At 45.0% G+C, this 22,863-nt stretch overlaps 1 protein-coding gene across 2 annotated transcripts in view; it reads left to right on the top strand.

Moving 5' to 3' along the window:
- The window catches only part of LOC309382982 (sodium channel protein type 2 subunit alpha-like), a 72,701-nt gene that overhangs the window by 11,885 nt on the left and 37,953 nt on the right, over nt 1-22,863 (top strand). For both annotated transcript variants that reach the window (XM_081934989.1, XM_081934990.1), the window contains exons 6-12: nt 733-874; nt 1,775-1,981; nt 10,199-10,480; nt 12,431-12,727; nt 16,569-16,701; nt 21,243-21,481; nt 22,109-22,282. In XM_081934989.1, the coding sequence (XP_081791115.1) occupies nt 733-874; nt 1,775-1,981; nt 10,199-10,480; nt 12,431-12,727; nt 16,569-16,701; nt 21,243-21,481; nt 22,109-22,282 (1,474 nt within the window). The remainder of the gene's footprint in view (nt 1-732; nt 875-1,774; nt 1,982-10,198; nt 10,481-12,430; nt 12,728-16,568; nt 16,702-21,242; nt 21,482-22,108; nt 22,283-22,863) is intronic.

Below are 22,863 nucleotides of genomic sequence, written 5' to 3'. Positions count from 1 at the left end.
CTTGGTTTCTTTAATTGGATGACGAAATATAATTATTCTTGAAAGTCATAATAAGTTAATGGGAACTTTTTCACACACTCATTAATTGAGAACTAGTTTAGGTAGATCTAGACATTTATCTGTTTTCTTTAAGAAGAAAAGTAGGAGGAATAGCAGCCAAAAATGGAAATCCAAAGGGGACTGAACCACAGATATTCACTCCGATGGGACTCAATGTAATGGACTCTTTAAGTAATACAATGCCCTTAAATTTCTAAGGCCCGCCTGGTTCTGATTCAGGTCAGCCTTGAAAATGTACACAGGTTTTTATTATCCACAGAATCTTCAAATCTTCGTAAATCCACAGAGTAATTTGTATTTTGATTTTTAATGGACCTGATATATGTCTACACATTTCAGCTTTTATGTCTTAGCTATTTTAGTCTAAAACAAGCATTTTAAAGTGCATTTGAAGTTTCTGTTCATGATTGATGCATTTGATTTGTCTTGATTTGATTTGAGGAAGTATGACCTTTGAGAGGCAATTTCACATATTAATCCTGGATATGAGATTATTTAAAATTCATCAGAATATTTAAATAAGCTACTATAAAGTTTTTATTCTCAACTGTTCCATAAACCTCAGTATTGTGAGGTACAAAAGTGCAGTTATTCCTTTGTTTTTGCTTCGAGACATTGCATGTGCTTAATTAGAAAGTGCAAAAATGTTCATGTCATCATCTTGATTTGTAGGCAGTGTCCAGAAGGATACATTTGTGTGCCATTCGGTAGAAACCCAGACTATGGCTATACAAGCTTTGATAGCTTTAGTTGGGCTTTCTTGTCACTTTTTCGGCTAATGACTCAGGATTACTGGGAGAACCTTTATCAACAGGTGAGAAAAACAACACTTTTAATTTTGAGAAAGGACCAAAAATTATTTATACAAGTGGCTGAAAAATAAACCGCCCTATCATATTGTGATTATGTTTTGAATGAAGAATTGCTATGAACCATTGGTTAGGGAAACAACTGAACTTCACATGTAGCATTGAAAAGCCTGATATCGTCTAACGCGGCTTCCCAGTTTCAACCTACCCGTTTTTAAACAAGTAATAAATGGTGGTAGAGCGGAATACAACATGTATTAAATTCAGAAAAGATGTTTATACTGCTGAATAATAGATCCAAGACTTGTTTGTTCATTCTGTATATTTAAAAGACATCAATGGAAGATACATAAATGTAGAGAGATATCCTGTTTCCCTGAAAAGAAGACGTCCCCGGATAATAAGGCCAATTGGGCTTTTGAGTGCATGCACTAAAATAAGCCCTCCCCTGAAAATAAGCCCCCCTAAAAATACTTAAATGCATGTGCAGCCGGTCCCCGACCATTTCCTAGGGGGAAGGGGGGAACATGCCTCACACGCCCCACGAGCACCTGCTATCCACGTAGAATGGCCTCGTGGAGGCCACTACCACAAACCTTAGCTATCACACCCCTTTTCTTAGTGGCAGCTGCAAAAAGAGCGGCAGACCCAGCGATGCTAGGGCTGCTAAGAGCATGCCAGAAACAGAGCCAGAACTTCTGGCATTCTTTGGATCAGATGATCTGCAGGCCTGCACTTCAAAAATAAGACACACACACCCCCACGAAAATAAGGCCAAGTGCTTATTTCGGTGGTTAAAAAAAGATAAGACCCTGTCTTATTTTCGGGAAAACACAGTAGATACACATATAACTTTTAACATTTCACTTGTTTACTAACCTAGTAACTCCTACTTGGTTTCCCAGACATTGCGGGCTGCTGGCAAAGGATACATGTTCTTTTTCGTCGTGGTGATTTTCCTGGGCTCTTTCTACCTTATCAACCTGATCTTGGCAGTAGTAGCGATGGCCTATGATGAGCAAAATCAAGCTACTATTGAGGAAGCTCTCCGAAAAGAGACAGAGTATCAGCAAATGCTTGAGCATCTGAAAAGGCAACAAGAAGAAGCTCAGGTACTGGTGTCTAAAATCTTCAAGAAAAGTAAATATAGATAAGTAGGAACTGCACAAAACGTTTTCCTTTTAGAAGGACTTTGTGAGACTCCCTTGCGGCACTGCTTTTAGTCTCAAGGTGTTCAAAAAATCTATTGCATTTTCAAGATTCACTTAGTCCTCGACTTACAACAGGTCATTTACTGACCGTCCAAAGTTACAACAGCATTGAAAAAAGTGACTTAACACCGTTTTTCATATTGGCAACCTTTTAGCATCCCCATGGTCATCTGATCAAAATTCAGATATTTGGCCATTGGTTCATACTTATTTATTTATTTATTTTATCAGACTTATTAGTCGCCCCCTCTCCCCACAGGGACTCGGGGCGACGTACAAAAGCAACGGTCTACGGACTACTAAGAAGGAGGTAAAAATAAATAAATACAATAATCAGAGAAGTTAAAACCCCAATAAGAATAAAAGTTTAAAAACTAACATTGACAATTAAAATTAACCAAGGGGTGGAACAGTTGTCGAGATTATGCCAGGCTGGCTAGCCGAAACAGGTGGGTCTTCAGTTTACTGCGGAAGGAGCGGAGATTGGTTGTTGTCCTGATGTCTGGGGGGAGGTCGTTCCAAAGGGTGGGACCCGCCACAGAGAAGGACCTACTCCTGGGCACCGCCCTCTGACAGTCTCTAGAGGACGGCACCCGGAGAAGGCCCTCTCTGTGTGAGCGAATGGGCCGCAGGGATGTATGGGGCAGGACACGATCCCGCAGATAACTAGGCCCTATGCCATGGAGCGCTTTAAAGATGGTGACTAACACCTTGAAGCGCACCCGGTAGGCCACAGGAAGCCAGTGCAGCTCGCGCAGGAGAGGTGTTATATGGGAGAACCTCGATCTCCCCATGATTACCCGCGCGGCTGCATTCTGGACCAACTGCAGTCTCCGGGTGCACCTCAAGGGGAGCCCCATGTAGAGAGCATTACAGTAATCCAGACGAGACGTCACCAGCGCGTGAGTGACTGTGCGCAGGGGCCCCCGGTCCAAAAGGGGACGCAATTGGTGCACCAGGCGAACCTGGTGGAACGTCCCCCTCGCCACGGCTGCCACATGATCTTCTATAGTCAGCCGGGCATCAAGGAGGACGCCCAAATTGCGTGCCCATTCCACCGGGGCTAATTGTTCATCCCCGATGGCCAGCGATGGAATGTGCTGGTTGTATCGGGGAGCCGGGAGCCACAGCCACTCTGTCTTGGAGGGGTTGAGCCTGAGCCTGTTGTCACCCATCCAGACCCGCACGGCTTCCAGACAACGGGACATCCCTTCGATGGCCTCGTTGGGGTGGTTTGGGGTGGAAATGTACAGCTGGGTATCATCAGCGTACAGGTGGTATCCCACCCCAAAACCACGGATGATCTCGCCCAGCGGTTTCATATATGTGTTGAACAGGAGAGGTGAGAGGATCGACCCCTGAGGGACCCCACAAGTAAGGGGCCTCGGGGTCGACCTCTGCTCCCCTGCCAACACACATTGCGTCCGGCCAGAGAGGTAGGAGCGGAACCACCGCAATACGGTGCCTCCGATCCCCAACCCCTCCAGACGGCGCAATAGGATACCATGGTCGATGGTATCGAAAGCCGCCGAGAGATCTAATAGGACAAGGATGGAGGAACAACCCCCATCCTTTGCCCTCCAGAGATCATCCACCAACGTGACCAAGGCCGTCTCAGTACTGTGACCGGGCCGGAAGCCGGACTGGCGCGGGTCTAGATAATCATCTTCCTCCAGGTGACGCGGGAACTGTTGAGCCACCACACTCTCAACAACCTTCGCTAGAAAAGGAAGGTTGGAGACAGGACGATAATTTGCTAGCTCCTCTGGGTCCAGGGAAGGCTTCTTGAGCAGGGGTCTCATCACCGCCTCTTTCAAGGCGGTTGGTAAAAGGCCCTCACCCAACGAAGCGTTCCCCAGCCCCAGTAGCCAGCCTCGTGTACCCTCCCAGGAATCCAGTACCAACCAGGAGGGACACGGGTCCAATAAACATGTGGTGGCTCGCAGTCGCCCGCGCAACCTGTCCAAATCTTCGGTGACAACAGGGTCAAACTCCTCCCAGCGTGGAATCTCAAGACTAGCCTCGGACGCGCCCTCTGGAACACTGGGGTGGGTCCACTCCCTCCGGATCCGATCAATTTTATCCTGCAGGTATTCCCCAAACTCCTCTGCCCTGCCCTGCAACGGGGGATCCCGCTGTCCCTGCGACAGCATGGAGCGGGTCACCCGAAACAGGGCGGCAGGGCGGTTCTCTGCGGACGCTATAAGGGTGGCACAATACTGACGCTTGGCCACCCTTATTGCCACAAGGTAGGTCCTTAAGTAGGCTCTTACCTGTGTTCGATCGGATTCGGAGCGGGAGGATCTCCACTTGCTCTCTAGGCGTCTCCTATGGCGTTTCATCGCCCTTAGCTCCCCATTAAACCAGGGGGCCCGGGTCGATCGTTGCCATCGGAGAGGCCGCAAAGGCGCAACCCGGTCCAAGGCTCCGGCGGCCGCACTATTCCACGCGGCCACCAGGTCCTCTGCCCGGGAGCGGGACAGGTCTGCAGGAGGTGGCCCAAGCTCCGCCTGGAACCTATCTGGTTCCATCAGACGCCTGGGGCGGAACCATCTGGGACAATCTGGTTCCGCCTCCCCGCGGCGGGGAGTAGCGCCAGGGAAGTCCAGTTGGAGAAGTGAGTGATCTGACCATGACAGGGGCGTGATGACTAAATTCCCTATACCCAGATCACTCGTCCACTGGTCGGAGACAAACACAAGATCCAGTATGTGGCCTCTTTCGTGTGTGGGGTCCCGAACTACTTGAGTCAGATCCATGGCTGTCATGGAAGCCATGAATTCCCGGGCTACCTCGGATGCCTCTCCCGTCGACGGCAGGTTGAAGTCCCCCATCACTAGTAGCTTGGGGGTCTCAACCGCCATCTCCGCGATCAGCTCGAGGAGTCCGGGCAGGGCCGTTGATGTATGGCGGGGAGCCAGGTATACTATCAACAGACCCAACTGTCTCCCTGGGCCCCATTTCACGCCCAGAGACTCACAACCGGATGTCTGCGACACAGTGAATTCTCTCGGAGTCAAATGTTCCCGGATGATTATCGCTACCCCACCGCCCCTACCCTGGGCCCGTGGCTGATGGAACACCCGGTAACCTGGAGGGCACATTTCACCGAGGGGCAACCCCCCCTCCGGGCCCAACCAGGTTTCCGTTATTCCTGCGAGGTCTGGCTCCCCCTCTGAGATCAAGTCCCTAATGAGGGGGGCCTTATTAACCATGGACCTCGCATTACATAACATCAGCCTAAGGCCCAGGCTCTGCCGATCCTGTCCACCTAGACTGCGGGGGTTGGTACAAGCGACCGGGCGTGTCCAACAGCCCCGGTCTCCCAACCGACTATGTGTTCTTCTGGTGTCCTCGCGCCCGCCCCTCCCTACGACCGTCGTTATCGGATTCCCCCCCATAGGAATGCTGTAACCTTTCACCTCCCCCACTCCGCTCCCCTCCATCCTGATCCTACCTGTTGACCTGGCTATATCCATACCCCCAGGTTGAGTAACCCTCCCCCCCTCCCTGGAACCCCTTAAGAATTTTAAAAAACATTTCACTAAAAAAACCCTGATCCCCCGCTTCCTCCACCTCTCTGGGTCAATAAACCCTTCATCGAGGTGTGCCCTCACCAGGGCGGGGGGGCATACCTGTGACAGGGGGGACCCTCGCAGTTGTAAAATATCAGCCCTTGAGTAGATTATGATGATGATAACTATGGCTATGGCAGGACCAGGATGTAAATACATGTGAAAAGGCCAAGATGTAAATGGATAAATAAAAGGAGAGAGGAAGCCTACAACGCCGAACCATGATAGTCAATAGACCTCCATCGAGGCCCAAAGGCAGTTCTTAGAGTTCTTAAAGTGCTTAAATCGGAAATAGTCCTCCATCGAGGCCCAGAGGCAGTTCTTAAAGTTCTTGAAGTTCTTAAAGTGCTTAAAGAGGCAGTTCTTAAAGTTCTTAAAATTCTTAAAGTGCTTAAATTGGAAATCCGCGGGGGGGGGGGGGACAGGCGAAGTGCCAAGGCCAGTTTCATGGCTTGTTGATCTTCTGGGGTCGCCCAAAGCCTCTGGCGGCCCCCCCTGGCTTGCTTCTTAAATCCCCACAGCTCCTCTCCGGCCCCTCGGCCTCCTGAATAGGCAGCTCACCGCGGTTAGAGAGATGGAAGGAAATATGGCACCCGATGTTTCAATGCCATCTCCGCCGGTGCCGCCATCATCGCCGTCGCCGTCTGGGCCCACACACCACCCCCGAACAGTTTGTTCTCCTCCTCACCGACTCGCTCCCTCATGGAAACGCTCCTCCGCTCTTCTGTTCCTCTGTTTCTCAGCTGTCTCGCCATCCTGGCAGCCATGCAAGTCACATTTCCGGTTTTTCCGCTGCCGTGGCTCGGCCTCAGCGTTCTCGCAATCCTCCATCTCCTGTCCATCTGGCTGTCTGATTTTCCCGGGTCTCAGCTATCCCCCCCGGGTCCCAGTTGGTTCTCAAAGACGGCCAGGGTTACCACTGACCCCCCCATGGTCCCCAAAATGACCGGTGGGGGCCGAAAGCGCCCGCTATCCCTGCCAGGGAGCCCCATCATTACGGAGCTCTAGGAAGGTCCCTCCATTGCCCCGGAAGCTCCTCCTCCTCCTTGGGATGCAGGAACTCCTTGCGACCGTTCCTGCATCCCAAGGTCATGTGATCACCTTTTGGCAAGCAAAATCAATGGAGAAGCCAGGCTCACTTGGCAACTGTGTTACCGTGTTACTAACTCATCAACTGCAGTGATTCACTTAACAACAATGGCAAGAAAGGTCGAAAAATGGGGGGAAATTCACTTAACACGTGTCTCACTTAACAACAGAAATTTTGGGCTCACTTGTGGTCAGGTCGAGGACTACCCGTATATTTTTGTATACCAGTGCCTGATGTGATATGTTTTATAAAATTACCATTCTATCTGGATTCATTATGTCTTGCCTTTATCAACCATATAGAAAGTGTATGCATCGTATGACATCTGTCAAATAACAGAATAGAATAGAATAACAGAGTTGGAAGGGACCTTGGAGGTCTTCTAGTCCAACCCTCTGCTTAGGCAGGAAACTCTACTACACCACTTCAGACAAATGGCTATCCAACATTTTCTTAAAGACTTCCAGTGTTGGGGCATTCACAACTTCTGGAGGCAAGCTGTTCCACTGATTAATTGTTCTGTCAGGAAATTTCTCCTCAGTTCTAAGTTACTTCTCTCCTTGATTAGTTTCCATCCATTGCTTCTTGATCCACCTTTAGGTGCCTTGGAGAATAGTTTGACTCCCTCTTCTTTGCGGCAACCCCTGAGATATTTGAACACTGCTATCATGTCTCCCCTAGTCCTTCTTTTCATTAAACTAGACACACCCAGCTTTTCATATGTTTTAGCTCCCAATCTCCCTTGTAGTACAGATGCAACACAAACAAAGATGACAGGAAATTAAGGGCATTACTTAGTGTTATTGCCCCTAATAAGAATGGGATTGAGTTCCCAAAGCTTTAGAACAGATGGGTGCTCATGTTGATGAAAAGAACACTATTACAATATTACATGCAGAACATGAAATACAGTACCTTGGCTTATTTAATGGTACACATAGAGTTAACACACAACACACAGGCCAGATTCTAATTCTAATTATTAAATAGCAGCTAAATATTTACAGGAAGTTCTCGACTTACAACTGCAACGGATCCCCAAAACTCTGTGTCTAAGTGAAACATTGGTTAAGTGAGCTTTGCTCCGTTTTATGGCTTTTCTTGCCTTAGTTGTTAAGTGGATCACTGCAGGTGTTAAGTTAGTAACACGGTTGTTAAGTGAATCTGGCTTCCCCATTGACTTTGCTTGCCAGAAGGTTGCAAAAGGGGATTACATGACTATTTTAACTGAAGCTTAGCTTGTATTGATTAAATGGCTTAATAATGAAGCACATATTTTGTATTCCATACTGGCTGATAACCCAGCGTTGCCCGGGTATTTATTGATAGGGGGAAAATGTCCACACGAAACGTAATTTCTAATGTTGGATTTTCCCCCTTACCAGAGGGAGCCCCCTTGAGGAGTACTGTGAAGCCGTTACCATGGCAACTCCACTGCACTGTACAGTAGAAGCCATTTTAAGGCACAACAGGCTGTATCTTAACGGAACACACACCCCGAGGGGTGTTAGGGGTGTCTTACCCCCACAGTATTTTTCTTCAGAGAGTAAGTCATCTGTGTACCAAGTTTGGTTGAAATTGCTTGAGGCGTTCCAGAGTTATGCTGGAACATGCACACAGAGAGAGAGAGAGAGATATTTTTATATACTATATTTTTCGGAGTATAAGACACACCTTTCCCCCCCCTAAAAGAGGGTGAAAATTTGGGTGTGTCTTTTACACTGGATGTAGCCCCATCCACCCACCCACCTATCCCCACCCTTTGGCTTCTGCTTCCCAGCAATTTACCTCCATGCAGCAAACAGGGAAAATGGGGCTTGCGGAGGCTGCAATAGGCTATAGCAATCCCTGCAGCCTGAAACAGCTGATGATCGGGACGCCCATGCTGAAATTAAAACTTCTTGTTTGCTGCACAGAGGCAAATTGCTGGGAGGCAGAGGCAGATTTTTTTTCTTGTGCTAATCAGGCTGTTTGCTGCAAGGAGGTAAATTAATAACCATAAATGCCTATAGAATGTTCACATTATTAAACTTATTTTTTAAAGACTGCTTTATTATTGTTCTAGACAATTTAACAAAACGAAGAGGCTTTTTAGAATAAATACTTGATCTGATCTTCTTTTAAATAGCAGAGAATAACGTATACTTCCAGAAAGCCACATCAATTTTAACAGCTTCTGTACAAGTATAGTCTGAAATGTAACAGTATCCTGTTGTCTAATTAGACCCTGACTTAGTCATGTTTAGGGTATATCTATTTAAATAATTGGGAGGAGTTAGTGTGATTACACGAGCTGCACTGGCTTCCTGTGGTCTATCGAGTGCATTTCAAGGTCTTGATTACGATCTTTAAAGCGCTCCATGGCTCAGGACCTAGTTACCTGCGGGATCGTATTCTGCCCCACACATCCCTACGACCTATTCGCTCGCACAGAGAGGGACTTCTCCAGGTGCCGTCCACTAGACAATGCCATGGGGCGGCGCCTAGGAGCAGAGCCTTCTCTGTGGCGGGCCCAGCCCTGTGGAATGACCTCCCCCCGGATATTAGGACCACTACTGACCTCCGCTCCTTCCGTGTTAAGCTCAAGACCCACCTTTTTCAAATATCTGGCCTGGCTCAACCATGACTTCGTTACGCTCCTGAGGGGTTTTTAATTTAGCAATTTTATTTAAGGGGATTTTAAACTGTGTTTTAATTGTGTTTTTAGCTGTGCTTATTGTCTTTCACTTACAAGTCTACTCTCCTCCACGCACAAATGAAATTGTCCTTTTTTCGTATGTATGTGTGTCCTATGTGTATTTTATCCTTCTGATTGTACGCCGCCCCGAGTCCTTCGGGAGAGGGTTGCGGCTAATCAAATAAAATTTATTATTATTATTTATTATTATTACATTTAAGAAAACTTTCTGGCATTAATATACTGCCATAATGTACATTTCTCCATTTCATTGCTATTTCTATGGGTCAGGCACACATGCACAGAAATACACCACAAACAGTGTATATTGTCTGTACTGTTTGCTGTTTGTTGCAAGGGGGCAAATTGCTTGGAGGCAGATTTTTTCCCCCGTTTTCCTCCCCAAAAGCTAGGTGCTTCAGAGCATCTTATACTCTGAAAAATACGGTATATAGATTGCTGTTTTTAAAATATTTTGGTACCTGTAGTTGGGTATAATGATTTCCTTTGTAACATAGTATCTATTTATGTATTTGACTTCAAACATTTTTCTAAGAAGGTATCCATAGGTACCCTCAAAAACATCTATGAAACAAAAAAACTAAGAGCCTCTATTTTGGTGTATGTCCATTTGCTAATATTTTGATACATACATGTTGTTGAGTTTTTTGCCCAATTGTATTATTCTACTTACTACTTTGGCAGTAGTAAGCATCATGCTAAATAATTAAATTGTGTGAAGAGCATTTAACACAGGTGATCCCTTCATACAACAGGCACTGGCGGCAGCAGCGGCTTACAAAGATTTCAGGGATGATGGCGCTCTTGCAAGACTTTCTGAAACATCTTCAGAATTATCAAGCTCCAAAAGTGCTAAAGAAAGAAGAAACCGAAGGAAAAAAAGACAGCAGAGAGAATTGTCTGTCGGCGAACCTGGAGGGAACAACAAAATGTTTCCAAGATCAGAATCGGATAGTAGCATCCGAAGGAAAGAATTTCGATTTTCCTTGGAAGGGAGTAGACTCGCATATGAAAACAGGGTCATTTCTCCATACCAGGTCAGATATCTTGTGGGTGTATCTATTGAAATTGTTGCAGATGAGGGCCTGAAAGACACTTGGTGTTCTTCATGCAAGGAAAGACGTATATAACATATTGTTTCCTTCTGGGCTTCAAGTTCTTGTCATTACTTGCAGTAACACAAGGAACTTAGAAACAATTGTATCTTTTTGTTATTAGAAAGCCAAATAGTTAGAAAAGAGGTAAGGGTAATAGTATGAAATTTGGGGAGAGAGGAATACGATTTTTCTAACAAAGACAGTAGAGCAGTGGTCCCCACCCTTTCTGGCACCAGGGATCAGTTTCATGGAAGACAATTTTTCCACGGACCTGGGCGGTGCTGGTAGTAGTTTCACATGCTACTTAGATCCCGCGGATGCGCAGATGAGGTTTCACTCACTTGTGTGGCCTGGTTCCTAAAAGGCCGTGGACCAGCTTGGGAATTGCGGACCCTTGCAGCCAGGTCTTTGTTGCTATATTGGAAAGACAGAATGATGCTGAGTATCTGAATAGCAAAATAACTTATTTAAGTGTACCGTATGGACATTTTCATGACTTATTAATAAGAACTTGGTAGCACAAGGATTCTACCAGTCAGACGTGATCATCTCAATTGAACCACTAATTATAGTTGAATTTTCCTTTAATAATATGTGTAGAGCTTTATTGATAGGCCTTTCATGCAGTAAATTTGATGTGTTTGGAACTACCTTTTAGCATTTATTGAAATTTGGGACTGGGGGAGAATAGTGCCCAAGGACATCGCTCTTGATATGTGTCAAGCTATTGGCCCATGTTGATTTTCATTACTTCTTAAACATTCTTTTAGTTTCAAAAAATAGAGCAGCTATTGTATTTCAAAACACTATTAACCACGTTCCTAAGAAAGCCCATAAGCATCACACAGCCATATAGGTATTTCTAGAAAATGAAAATAGTGGTTGTTCTCAATTTGGAAGTATGACTATCTTCGCAAACAAAAGATAAGTTGAGATTATAGACTGTATCCTTGGAAGTAAAAGGGGGTGGTAGAAAACAATGTTTGAAAGTTTTGAGTTTCTTTCTCATGTTTTCTACTCAGGACTTCGGAACCTTTTTATAATGGCTTGCGGTTCCACTTCCCCATTTCTGAGTCAAACCTGCATTCTTTTATCCCCTAGGAAGCATGCCTGATTCCCAGAATATCAGTTTATAAGTTTGATCCCATCATACTTAAGATCAACTGTGCTTTTCAATAAGATCAACTGTACTTTTCCTCTCGAAGTTATTGGCTACCCTGTTTCCCTGAAAATAAGACCTCCCTGGATAATAAGCCCAATTGAGCTTTTAAGCACATGTGCTAAAATAAGCCCTCCCCAAAAATATGTCCTCCCCAAAAATAAGGCCAAGCACATATTTCGGGCTCAAAAGAAAATACTGTATTTTTTGGAGTATAAGATGCATCTTTTTCTGTCTTATACACTGAATACAGCATTTTTTTGCCTCCTGAAACCCCACCCCCTTCACCAAAATGGATGTGCATAGCCTTATGGAGGCTTTCAGAGAACTCCTGGGAGCTGGAGGGGGCAGAAATGAGCAAAAAATGGGCTGCTTTTTGCTTAATTTTGCCCCCCACCCCACCCCTCTGGAGCATTCTATAAGCCTTGTAAAGGCTATCATGCCCCTTTTTTGACAAAAATGGGCTGTTTTGCTTGATTTTGCCCCCCCCCCCCCCCCGGGAGCACTCTACAAGCTGCTTAAAGGCTATCCATGCCCTTTTTGGGGGAGGTTTGCAAAATGCAAACACTTTTTTTAAAATTTTGCCTCTTCAAAACCTTGGTGCGTCTTATACTCTGAAAAATACGGTAAAACCCTGTCTTATTATCAGAGAAAAATGGTAGCTTTATCCAGCTGAGATTCGTATACGATTTGCAAGTTTTCACTTGATGGTTCCATTTCTGTCTCTTTAGTCAATGCTGTTCCCCACAAGGCGCAATAGCAGGGCCAGCTTCTCCAGCTTCAAAAGTCCAACCGTCGAAGGAGGCTCCGATGCTGATAGTGAGCACAGCACCTTTGAAGAAACCGGAAGCCGGAACGGTTCCTATTTTGTTGTACGCAGGCATAGCGAACGTCGCAGCAGCAACATTAGTCAGACCATGTTTCCAATGAATGGAAAGATGCAGAGCAGTGTGGACTGCAATGGGGTGGTTTCCTTGATAGGAGGACCACCTGTGCTCCTGTCGCCTACAGGACAGCTTCTCCCAGAGGTGATAATAGATAAAGCAACTACCGATGACAGTGTAAGGAAGATTTAAGTAGCGTAGGCATGATGGGTCTCCAGAATGAAATCCAAATCCCGAATGCCTCTGCATCTTGGATATGCTTTCGATGTTGCCCCTCTCCAGGGTTTTAACACTGGGCTACCCAAAAATAAATGGTCTGACTTCTGCTGCATGTATTTGCAAACACCGTACACACAGTGCAATTTAAAGGAAAACAAGATTAAAATGAAATTATACAAAGGGGTTTATTGCCATGCTTACCTTTAATTTATGCTGAGCAAATAATACCTTCTCCTTCTTTGCTCCTTTATCTTTGATTTGCTCCTGCTCATCCTTGCCTAAAAGATCCATTATGTACCTTGTTTCTAGAAGCGTCCCCATGGACTTTAGAGCCTCTCCAAAAACAGCTGTTTATAATGATTTTTTTAATGTACAAAAAGGGTGAAATTCCACTAACTTTATTAGTTTGGAGTAAACTTTTCTTGATCTTCCCTCTTTATCCGGGTCTCCTACTTTTGGGGATGCAACCCTGGCCACACAATGTGGTAGGATGCAGTGGTTAGAATGCAATATTGCAGGCGAGCTTTACCCACAGTCTGGAGTTCGATCCTGACAGGCTCAGGGTTGACTCAGCCTTTCATCCTTCTGAGGTTGATAAAATGAGGACCCAGACAATATGCTGACTCTGTAAACCGCTTAGAGAGGGCGGTAAAGCACTGTGAAGCAGTATATAAATTTAAGTGCTATTGCTATTTCTTTTTTCTTTTTTAAAAAAAGTTTTTTTTTAATTTTAATTAAACAAATACACAAAAAAAGAATCATCCTTCATTACATCTTGTAGAAAGCGTGTCGATTGGTTACAGATAACTTTCGTACATTTCTTCCACAGTCATTACTTATCGTTCATATTAGATTATACACTTTGAATCAAAAATCAAAAAAAATTACTAAATTCCTACTTATTAATCACCAACATTAACTATTTTTTTATTATCAACTTTCATTGTCAACCTGTATCTTTCCAGTAACAAAGCAGTCTCATCTCTCTTGCCAATTGTAGTGTCAGTCTTCTTTTTATCTCCTTTATAAGGTTTTTATAGACTTTTCTCCTCACTTTGTTGCTTGAAGGATCTCTCAGGTAATCTCGTTGCCCTCCAGTGCTATTTCTATTTCTATTGCTATTCAATCCCCCCCAAATTGTGCACCCCTACTTAACTCTCTTTCATTGCCACAGTTCTTCTATCTCTTTAATTCTTCTATCATCTATCTCTTTAATTCTCCCACTGGTATCTCTCATTGCCTTTCCTTAACAAGAAGGCACTTTTGTCACCATAGAGAGTAAGGTATTCTATGCTCTGGCTACACGGCCAGCATTCTTCCATGCTCTGTGGCACTTCAGCCTAGTAAGGCCAATTCCTGAGGCAGCAGGTGTCTTAGAAACTGTTTTTTTTTTAAAAAGGCACAAAGGACGCCAGTAAATCTTACTGCCTACACTAAGCTTGTATATTGGAATGCTCATGGATTTTTTTTTTGTGGATGTGCATCTCTACATAGATAGACATAAATTTGTTTGGAGCTGCACAAATTTAAACTTGGGTAATATGATTGGGTAGGGATGTGGTGGCTAAGACGCTGAGCTTGTCGATAAGAAGGTTGACAATACAGCAGACGGAATGACCTCCTGTTACTTGTCCCAGCTTCTGCCAACCTAACAGTTCGAAAGCATGTAAAAATCAAGTAGAAAAATAGGGACCACTTTGGTGGGAAGGTAACAGCATTCTGTGCACTTTTGGCATTTAGTCATGCTGGCCATATGACCACGGAGACATCTTCAGACAGCACTGCCTCTTCGGCTTAGAAACAGATTGTTATTGATTTTTTAAACAATTGTTCACAATGGATTGAAGGCCTGGTGGAGCACTGGCTCAAAAACATAATACTGTTTGCTGAAATGACTTTTGTTGCATGACCTAATTTTTCTTTCTGGATTCCCAAGTGAAAGGTGTCAGGTTATCTGAACATAAAATGAATTCTTCTAACCTCTAGTAAGAATGTTGATGCTTTGATTTACCGTATTTATCGGCGTATAACACGCACAGGCGTATAACACGCACCTTCATTTTAAGAGGGAAATTTCAGGAAAAAAATTAAATTTCAAATAAAGAACTTTGAAGCAAAATAAGGGTAGCTCAGAACTTTTTTTTATTAACTTTTAGTCGGGAGTCCGGGGAGAGGAGAGACGCCTCATCCATTCTCACCCACACCCCGCTGTCTAAAGCGCTTCCTTTCGCCCGCCCGAGCTCTTCCGCGGGCGAAAGAAAGCATTTTAGTCGGGTGTCGGGGAGAGGAGAGACGGCTCATCCATTCTCTCCTCCTCTCACCCACACCCCGCTGTCTAAAGCGCTTCCTTTCGCCCGCCCGAGCTCTTCCGTGGGCGAAAGAAAGCATTTTAGTCGGGTGTCCGGGGAGAGGAGAGAATATTCAGCCAGTCTCTCCTCCTCTCGCCCACACCCCGCTGAGTAGCGCTCCGTGATCCTTTTCTGTGCGCCTGGCGTTTAAAACATCCGGCTATCTATCTAAACGCCAGGCGCACAGAAAAGGATCACGGAGCGCTTCGCCCCAACAGCAGCTGCTTTTCTGTGCGCCTGGCGTTTAGATAGATAGCCGGATGTTTTAAACGCCAGGCGCACAGAAAAGCAGCTGCTGTTGGGGCGAAGCGCTCCGCGATCCTATTCTGTGCGCCTGGCGTTTAGATAGATAGCCGGATGTTTTAAACGCCAGGCGCACAGAAAAGCATGGCTTCTTAACATTATATCGGCGTATAACACGCATACATCATTTGCCCCCTATTTTTCGGGGGGGGAAAGTGCGTGTTATACGCCGATAAATACGGTACATACATCATGATTGTGTCTTGGCAATAAGATATAGTCTAATATTCACAATCATTTCAATTGTAAGTGTCACAGTTCTACAGAAAATAAGACTTGTATTCACCAGAACATAGAAGACAATGGGACTAAGGCAATGGGATAACAATGACATAGTGTTGAGTGAGACCACTCAATTGGGCAATATTTTAACTTTTTTCATTTTCTTTTCTTAATATTTGTGTATGTGCCATCAGCATTTCTAGAAACCAAAACCTACCTTAGATTATAGTATTTTATATACTCCATTTCAAAATAGCTGGAAACTATGCCAACAGATTCTACTTGAACCAAAGAGGATCTGCAAAACTAAATTTTAAAAAATGTGGTGTACGAGGCAATAGATCAGGGTTGTCAAACTCACAGTCCATGGGTCGGATGCATCATGCGCTGACCACGCCCACGCCCGGTTTAGCAAAGGGGGAGAAATCCCAATATGGCACATGACGCTGCTGTGATGACACAAGTTTGGCACCCCTGCTATAGATTGATCCCTGCTAAAGCCTGGGTCAAGAACCTAATCTGTAATCCTGATCCAAGTGTGACTTGGGAAACTTGAAATGTAGTTTCAATTATTATAGAAGAGATATATTTAAAATAACATACACGATTTGCACATGAGCCCTCAAGAACTCCTGAGATGCAAGCCTGGTCATGGGACATTTCTAAGCTAAATGGCTAAATTGCCCTATTGTAGAGGTGCAGGGTTAGTTGGTTACATATAATAAGCATAAAGTACATTCTACGGTTGACTTATGTTTAAGCTTAAGAAGTACAGAAAGATTCAGGTGCATGTGCAGTAGCATGAACGTCTTGAAGTTATTTGTGTTGGGTTATATTACTAGTATAGATCTCCATAATCATGTTGATAATTTAGTCTTCTTACTTCACTGTAGACTACTGCTTCTGAGATGGAAAGCAAACAGAGGCGATCCAGTTCTTTTCAGATATCGATGGATTTGCTGGAAGACCCCACCATAAGGCAAAGAGCAATGAGCATAGCAAGCATTATCACAAACACGATGGAAGGTGGGTCTCTACGTATAGCTGTGTGCCTAGCCTAGTAAATCTGCTACCGTGTTTCCCCAAAAATAAGACAGGGTCTTATTTTCTTTTTATACCCCCCAAATGTTGCTCGGGTCTTATTAATGGGGGGGTTATTGGTTTGGTGTTGCCGGGTGGCTGTTCTCTTGCGAGCGGGCGCCCGAAGAGCCAGGCACAGCCTCAGGGGCAAACGGCTGTGTTGTGCTGTTGCAGCAGTGCAACAAAGCCGCCATGAAGTGACCACGCTCATGAGCAGCAGCCCGACAACCCCCCTTTCTAGCCGGGCAGAGCGTCACTCACCGACCCAGTAATATCCCAAAGGTGCTAAGCCGCGTGGCGCTCCGCCTGGCTCGAAAGAGAGGTTGTGCGAGCACTTGTTCTGCCTCCAGCTCGCGTGCCTCCCAGCCTCACCATGCCCAGCTCTCCCTGCAGGGCCTAATAAAGCACAGGGTTTTAAAAAACTTGATTAGTGTCTTATTAGCTTTATAAAGCTAATATACATAACAGAGAAGTAAACCAAAGTTTAATACCGTGTTTCCCCGAAATTACATGTCCTGATAATAAGGCCATGCCATATTTTTCCTGTGGGCAAAAATATACGCCCTCCCCCAATAATAAGCCCCCTGGACAATCCCCCTCCTCCAGCCAGGCAGAGCGCCACTCACCAATCTAGCAATATCCCAAAGGCGCAAAGCCACAGGAGCCGAGGGAGGGGGGGCAAAGGTGCTCACATTGCTTGACGCCTTTGGGATACCGCTAGGTTGGTAGGTGGTGCTGTGCCCGGCTGGAGCGGGGAGTTGCATGGCAGCTGCTCTTATGAGCAGCCACCCGGCAACGCCCCATTCCAGCCGGGTAGAGCGCCACTCACTGACCCAGTAATATCCCAAAGGCACTAAGCCACGTGGCACTCTACCCGGCTGGAAAGAGAGGTTGCGCAAGCACTTGTTCTGCTTCCAGCTCGCGTGCCTCCCAGCCTCACCATGCCCAGCTCTCCCTGCAGGGCCGGGCCAGGGCGCCGGCGCCACCGTGGCCCCACTGCCACCGCCACAGCCCTGCTGCTGCCGCCGCCATGCTCCGACCATAACCGGCTTCCAAACTCCCGAGATCTGCTGCCAAGTCTTCCGGTAGCAGCTGCTCTGGGACTACGCTCTATGGTTGTGGGCTGGCTATTGGAAGACTCTGGTGACGCCCGGGCAAACCCATTGAAAAAAAAAAGTAGTACACTGGATGTGTTTATAGAAGAAGATTTTTTTCAAGTACTAGAATAAACCATGACAAAGCCTTAATTAACACCTAATTTTAATTTAGGTACCATATTTTTCGCCTTATAAGACGCACTTTTTTACTCCAAAAAAGAGGGTAAAAATCTGAGTGCATCTTGTAAGCCGAATGTAGCCACTGGGTCATCTGAAAATGGGGCAGGCAAAGAGGGGGCTGCAGAGATCGTGATGGCTGGAAAGGAGAGAGGTTTCGCTTTCAGAGCTCCCGCTAGGCTGGGCTCCCGAGAGGGCTTAGGCGGTGGTGGCGGTGGCAGCGGCTCCTCACATTGCTGGGGCGCTGCTTTAAGCTGCCCTCCTCCTGCAAATGAAAGGTGCCTCAAGGCTTTGGCTCCTGAGATCGGTGCGCTGCCATCCAAAATGCTGGTACCACGATCACTGCAGCGCCCGCTTTACCTGCCGCTTCTCGGGCAGTTCCAGGCAGCAGAGATCGTAGTAATAGCATTTTGGATGGCAGCGCACCATCTCAGGAGCCAAAGCCTTTGAATCAAGTTTGATTGTGTCCCATCTAGCGTTCTCCACCCCCACCCCCAAATCTCTCCGGATCCGGAGAGATTTGGGGGTGGGGGTGGAGAACGCTAGATGGGACACAATCAAATCGAAGCCTTTGAATCAAGTTTGATTGTGTCCCATCTAGCGTTCTCCACCCCCACCCCCAAATCTCTCCGGATCCGGAGAGATTTGGGGGTGGGGGTGGAGAACGCTAGATGGGACACAATCAAATCGAAGCCTTTGAATCAAGTTTGATTGTGTCCCATCTAGCGTTCTCCACCCCCACCCTCAAATCTCTCCGGATCCGGAGAGATTTGGGGGTGGGGGTGGAGAACGCTAGATGGGACACAATCAAATCGAAGCCTTTGAATCAAGTTTGATTGTGTCCCATCTAGCGTTCTCCACCCCCACCCTCAAATCTCTCCGGATCCGGAGAGATTTGGGGGTGGGGGTGGAGAACGCTAGATGGGACACAATCAAATCGAAGCCTTTGAATGAAGTTTGATTGTGTCCCATCTAGCGTTCTCCACCCCCACCCCCAAATCTCTCCGGATCCGGAGAGATTTGGGGGTGGGGGTGGAGAACGCTAGATGGGACACAATCAAACTTCATTCAAAGGCTTTCGCTCCTGAGATCGAAGGAGGGAGGGAGAAAGGAAGGATAGGAGGATAGGGAAAGAGGAAAGAAGGCAGGCAGGCAGAAGGGAGGGAGGTGTAAGGAAGGAAGGAAGCATAGATAAGCAGGAGGGAAAGAAGGCAGGCAGGCAGGAGGAAAGAGGAAGGAGGGAACTGGAAGGGAGGCAGGAAGGAAGGGAAGGAGGAAGGGAGGGTGGAAGGAAGGATAGACAAGTAAGAGGGAAAGAGGAAAGAAAGCAGGAGGGCAGAAGGGAGGTGGAAGGAAGGAAAGAAAAGCAGACAGGAGGGAAAGAGGAAAGAAGGCAAGCAGGCAGGAAGGAGGCAGAAGGAAGGAGGGAAGGATGGAACTGGAAGGGAGGCAGGGAAGGAGGGAGGGAGAAAGGAAGGATAGGAGGATAGGGAAAGAGGAAAGAAGGCAGGCAGGCAGAAGGGAGGGAGGTGCAAGGAAGGAAGGAAGGAAGCATAGATAAGCAGGAGGGAAAGAAGGCAGGCAGGCAGGAGGAAAGAGGAAGGAGGGAACTGGAAGGGAGGCAGGAAGGAAGGGAAGGAGGAAGGGAGGGTGGAAGGAAGGATAGACAAGTAAGAGGGAAAGAGGAAAGAAAGCATCTGAATGTACTAAACACGAGTCTTCAGGGAAAAGATGCATACATTGTGAAAACTCAGCTGTCAGTTGATCTTAATGTTATGAAATGAAAAGTATGCCATTTGCTATTAACTTGGCATAAAATAATTCATTTGCATTTAATTGTTATTGTTCAAAGAATGTTCGGAAAAATGTTCGGCCCTCCAGCATGTTCACTTCATCCAATCTGGCCCTCTTTGAAAAAAGTTTGGACACCCCTGTGTTACATGGTTGACATAAAATTGTTTTTAAACTGCTGTTAACTTTATACAGTTGATATAAAATATTTTACTATAGTATTTGGTTCAGAATCTTTTTTTTCTAGATTTTCCTCCTTTAAAATTGGGTGCGTCTTATATTCCGGAACGTCTTATAGGGCGAAAAATACGGTATCTTGTTATAGTAAGGAAGAAACAGAGGGTGGAGCAAATTCTACACACCTCTTTGTTTGAATGGAAGTTACAATTAGATCAATACACAGTTCTCCATATGCATCTGAGAGCCCTACCTCATTGTCCTCTGATATGGCTGCAGCTGAGCAATGTGGTGCGGGTCATAGAGTCTCCAACTGGGACAGGATGGTGCCATCATTTTTACAGTCATCATGCTCAAGATAGATGGTGCAGGGTTTTTTTTATATATACAGTTTTGGGATGTGCCTGTTCCTTTTGAAAAAGGCTCCACTCACCAGTGACTGACACAGAATCATGCTCCGATCATGACCTGGGTGGGACTACTGTGATGAATTCTACATGGGGCTATTGTTGAAGAGTATCTGGAAATTTCAGCTGGTACAAAATATGGTGGCTTGATGTGCGGCCCTAGAATGGCACGTGGCACATCTTTGCTCTGTAAGTTTCATTGGTACCAGTTTGCTTACAGTACAATTCAAGATGTTGATTTTGAAGCCCTTCGTGGCATGGAGGCCAGGTTAGTTAAAGGACCACCTTCACCCAGTTACACCTGCCATCTGTGAAAGAGTTTTATTTATGTGACCAAGGAGATGGCCTTTTCTGCTGTGATGCCAGTTCTGAGGTGAGATTGGCCCCTTTCTTGATATCCTTCCGGATGTCCCTCAAAACATGGCTACTTAAGGATCTCAAGGAAATCTTGGTCTAATGGTCTAAAAGAATGGCCGCAGCATTTTTTTCTCTCTATTTAATAAATATTAACATTGCCTGATGTATTTTTAATTGTAATTGTTTTAATATTTTTATTGTACAGTAGTTTTTTTTATTGTGCACTTCCTACAGTTGCTTTTCTGTGTGATGGAAATAAATACATAAAATATCCACCACATCATTTTCTGTCTTACCAATTGTTACAATATCTGTGAAATAGGTTTGCCCTTTTAAGTAGCAGTATATGAAATGTGCTATGACAGAAAATTCATAGAAATGAACCTGCAAATCAGATTTTAATGACGTTGTTCTTTTCTAATGAATGTAAATCATGAAATCAGTATAAGGTGGGGTTTTTTTATGTTTTCAATTTCTTCAGAACTTGAAGAATCAAGACAGAAATGTCCGCCATGCTGGTATAAGTTTGCCCACAAGTACTTGATTTGGAATTGTTCTGATAGATGGTTACAAATAAAGAGAGTTATTCATTTAATTGTGATGGATCCATTTGTTGATCTTGGAATTACTATCTGCATTATTTTAAATACACTCTTCATGAGCATGGAACATTATCCAATTGATGACTCCTTCAGTAGCATTCTTAAAAATGGAAATCTGGTAAGTCAAATAGTTATAAATATAAATTATTTTATAATTCATAAAACTGCTAAATTCCAAGGAAGCTTTTCAAACATGGGTCTCTCTAAACTTTTTGAAAATATAAATCTGAGCCAGACGTCAGTGCCTTTTTAGCAGGAATCATCAATATAGCAAATATTGTTTTTTCCACCACAATAATGAAATCCTTCCTGAGATTAAAACTCGAGTCTATTTTATGGAATATGTGTGTTTCCCATGGCCCTGTTCCTTTTTTTTTTTCAGAATTATAGTTACAACCTTAGGACTGTAGAGGGAGTGCTGTTCTAATTGAGAATTGTGGAAGTTGAAGTCCCACAATCTAGGAGGCTATTTTTGTATGATTGAAAGTTGTTAATGTTGCCTTCAACAAAACCTTCCCTGGTTCATACCCTGTGCTTTGGTGTACGTTCTCCTGTACCTTAGCTCTTTTAAAATTATGTCAAGCCATGGGTTTCCTCAGTTGAAGCTGGAGCACAAATGAGATTTAAATAATTATTTTTTTTCACTGTATTTCAAGTATTGTTTCTTGAACTGTATGCCTACAAACAACAAACTAATACATGATGTTTTCATGGGAATGAATAACTGATTGCATTGTACATTTAGGTTTTCACTGGAATCTTCACTGCAGAGATGGTCCTCAAAATAGTTGCCATGGATCCTTATTATTATTTCCAAGAAGGCTGGAATATTTTTGATAGCATCATTGTCACCCTGAGTTTAATGGAGCTGGGCCTTCAACATGTGGAGGGATTGTCAGTCTTAAGATCTTTCAGACTGGTAAATATCTGACCTGTAGGGGGATATTTTCCCCCCCAGCATAGCTGCAATTTTTCTTAGGATAAAGATCCTTTTATGTGGATTGTGGATTTAGTGGATCTAGCAGATACCCGCAGATTAGCTAACTTAAGCAGGAAGACCTAATATCTTTGGAATTGACAGACTTCGTTTATCCTATTTGGAGATTGTTATAATAGAGCAGAAGTTTTATATTAGAAAAGCCAAACTAGGATTTTAGAACCTACCAAGATCTTCATTAGAGTTTTTGCAAACACTTGGATGGAATATACATATATACAATTATTTCCTTATAGGGAAACAGGCTGATTTGATGCATTGTCATTATATAGTCTGCTGGGTTCTGATTAGGCAGGCCTGTCAAACTGGCAGCCCACTGGCTGGATGTTTCACATGTAGGCCACGCCTCCCCCCGACTCCTCAAAGGCAAAAAAATATCGCAATCCATCACATGACATGATGGAGTTTGATACCCATGTGATTAGGGGAGAATGAAAACTCCCTGTTTAGGATGTGCATTTTGGATGAAGCAACCCCTTCACCCTAAAAATCCCCTTCATCTG

This window comes from Natrix helvetica (assembly GCF_964273705.1).
Source record: "Natrix helvetica genome assembly, chromosome: 1".
NCBI lineage: Eukaryota > Metazoa > Chordata > Lepidosauria > Squamata > Natricidae > Natrix > Natrix helvetica.
This window is presented reverse-complemented; position numbering and strand designations above follow the sequence as displayed.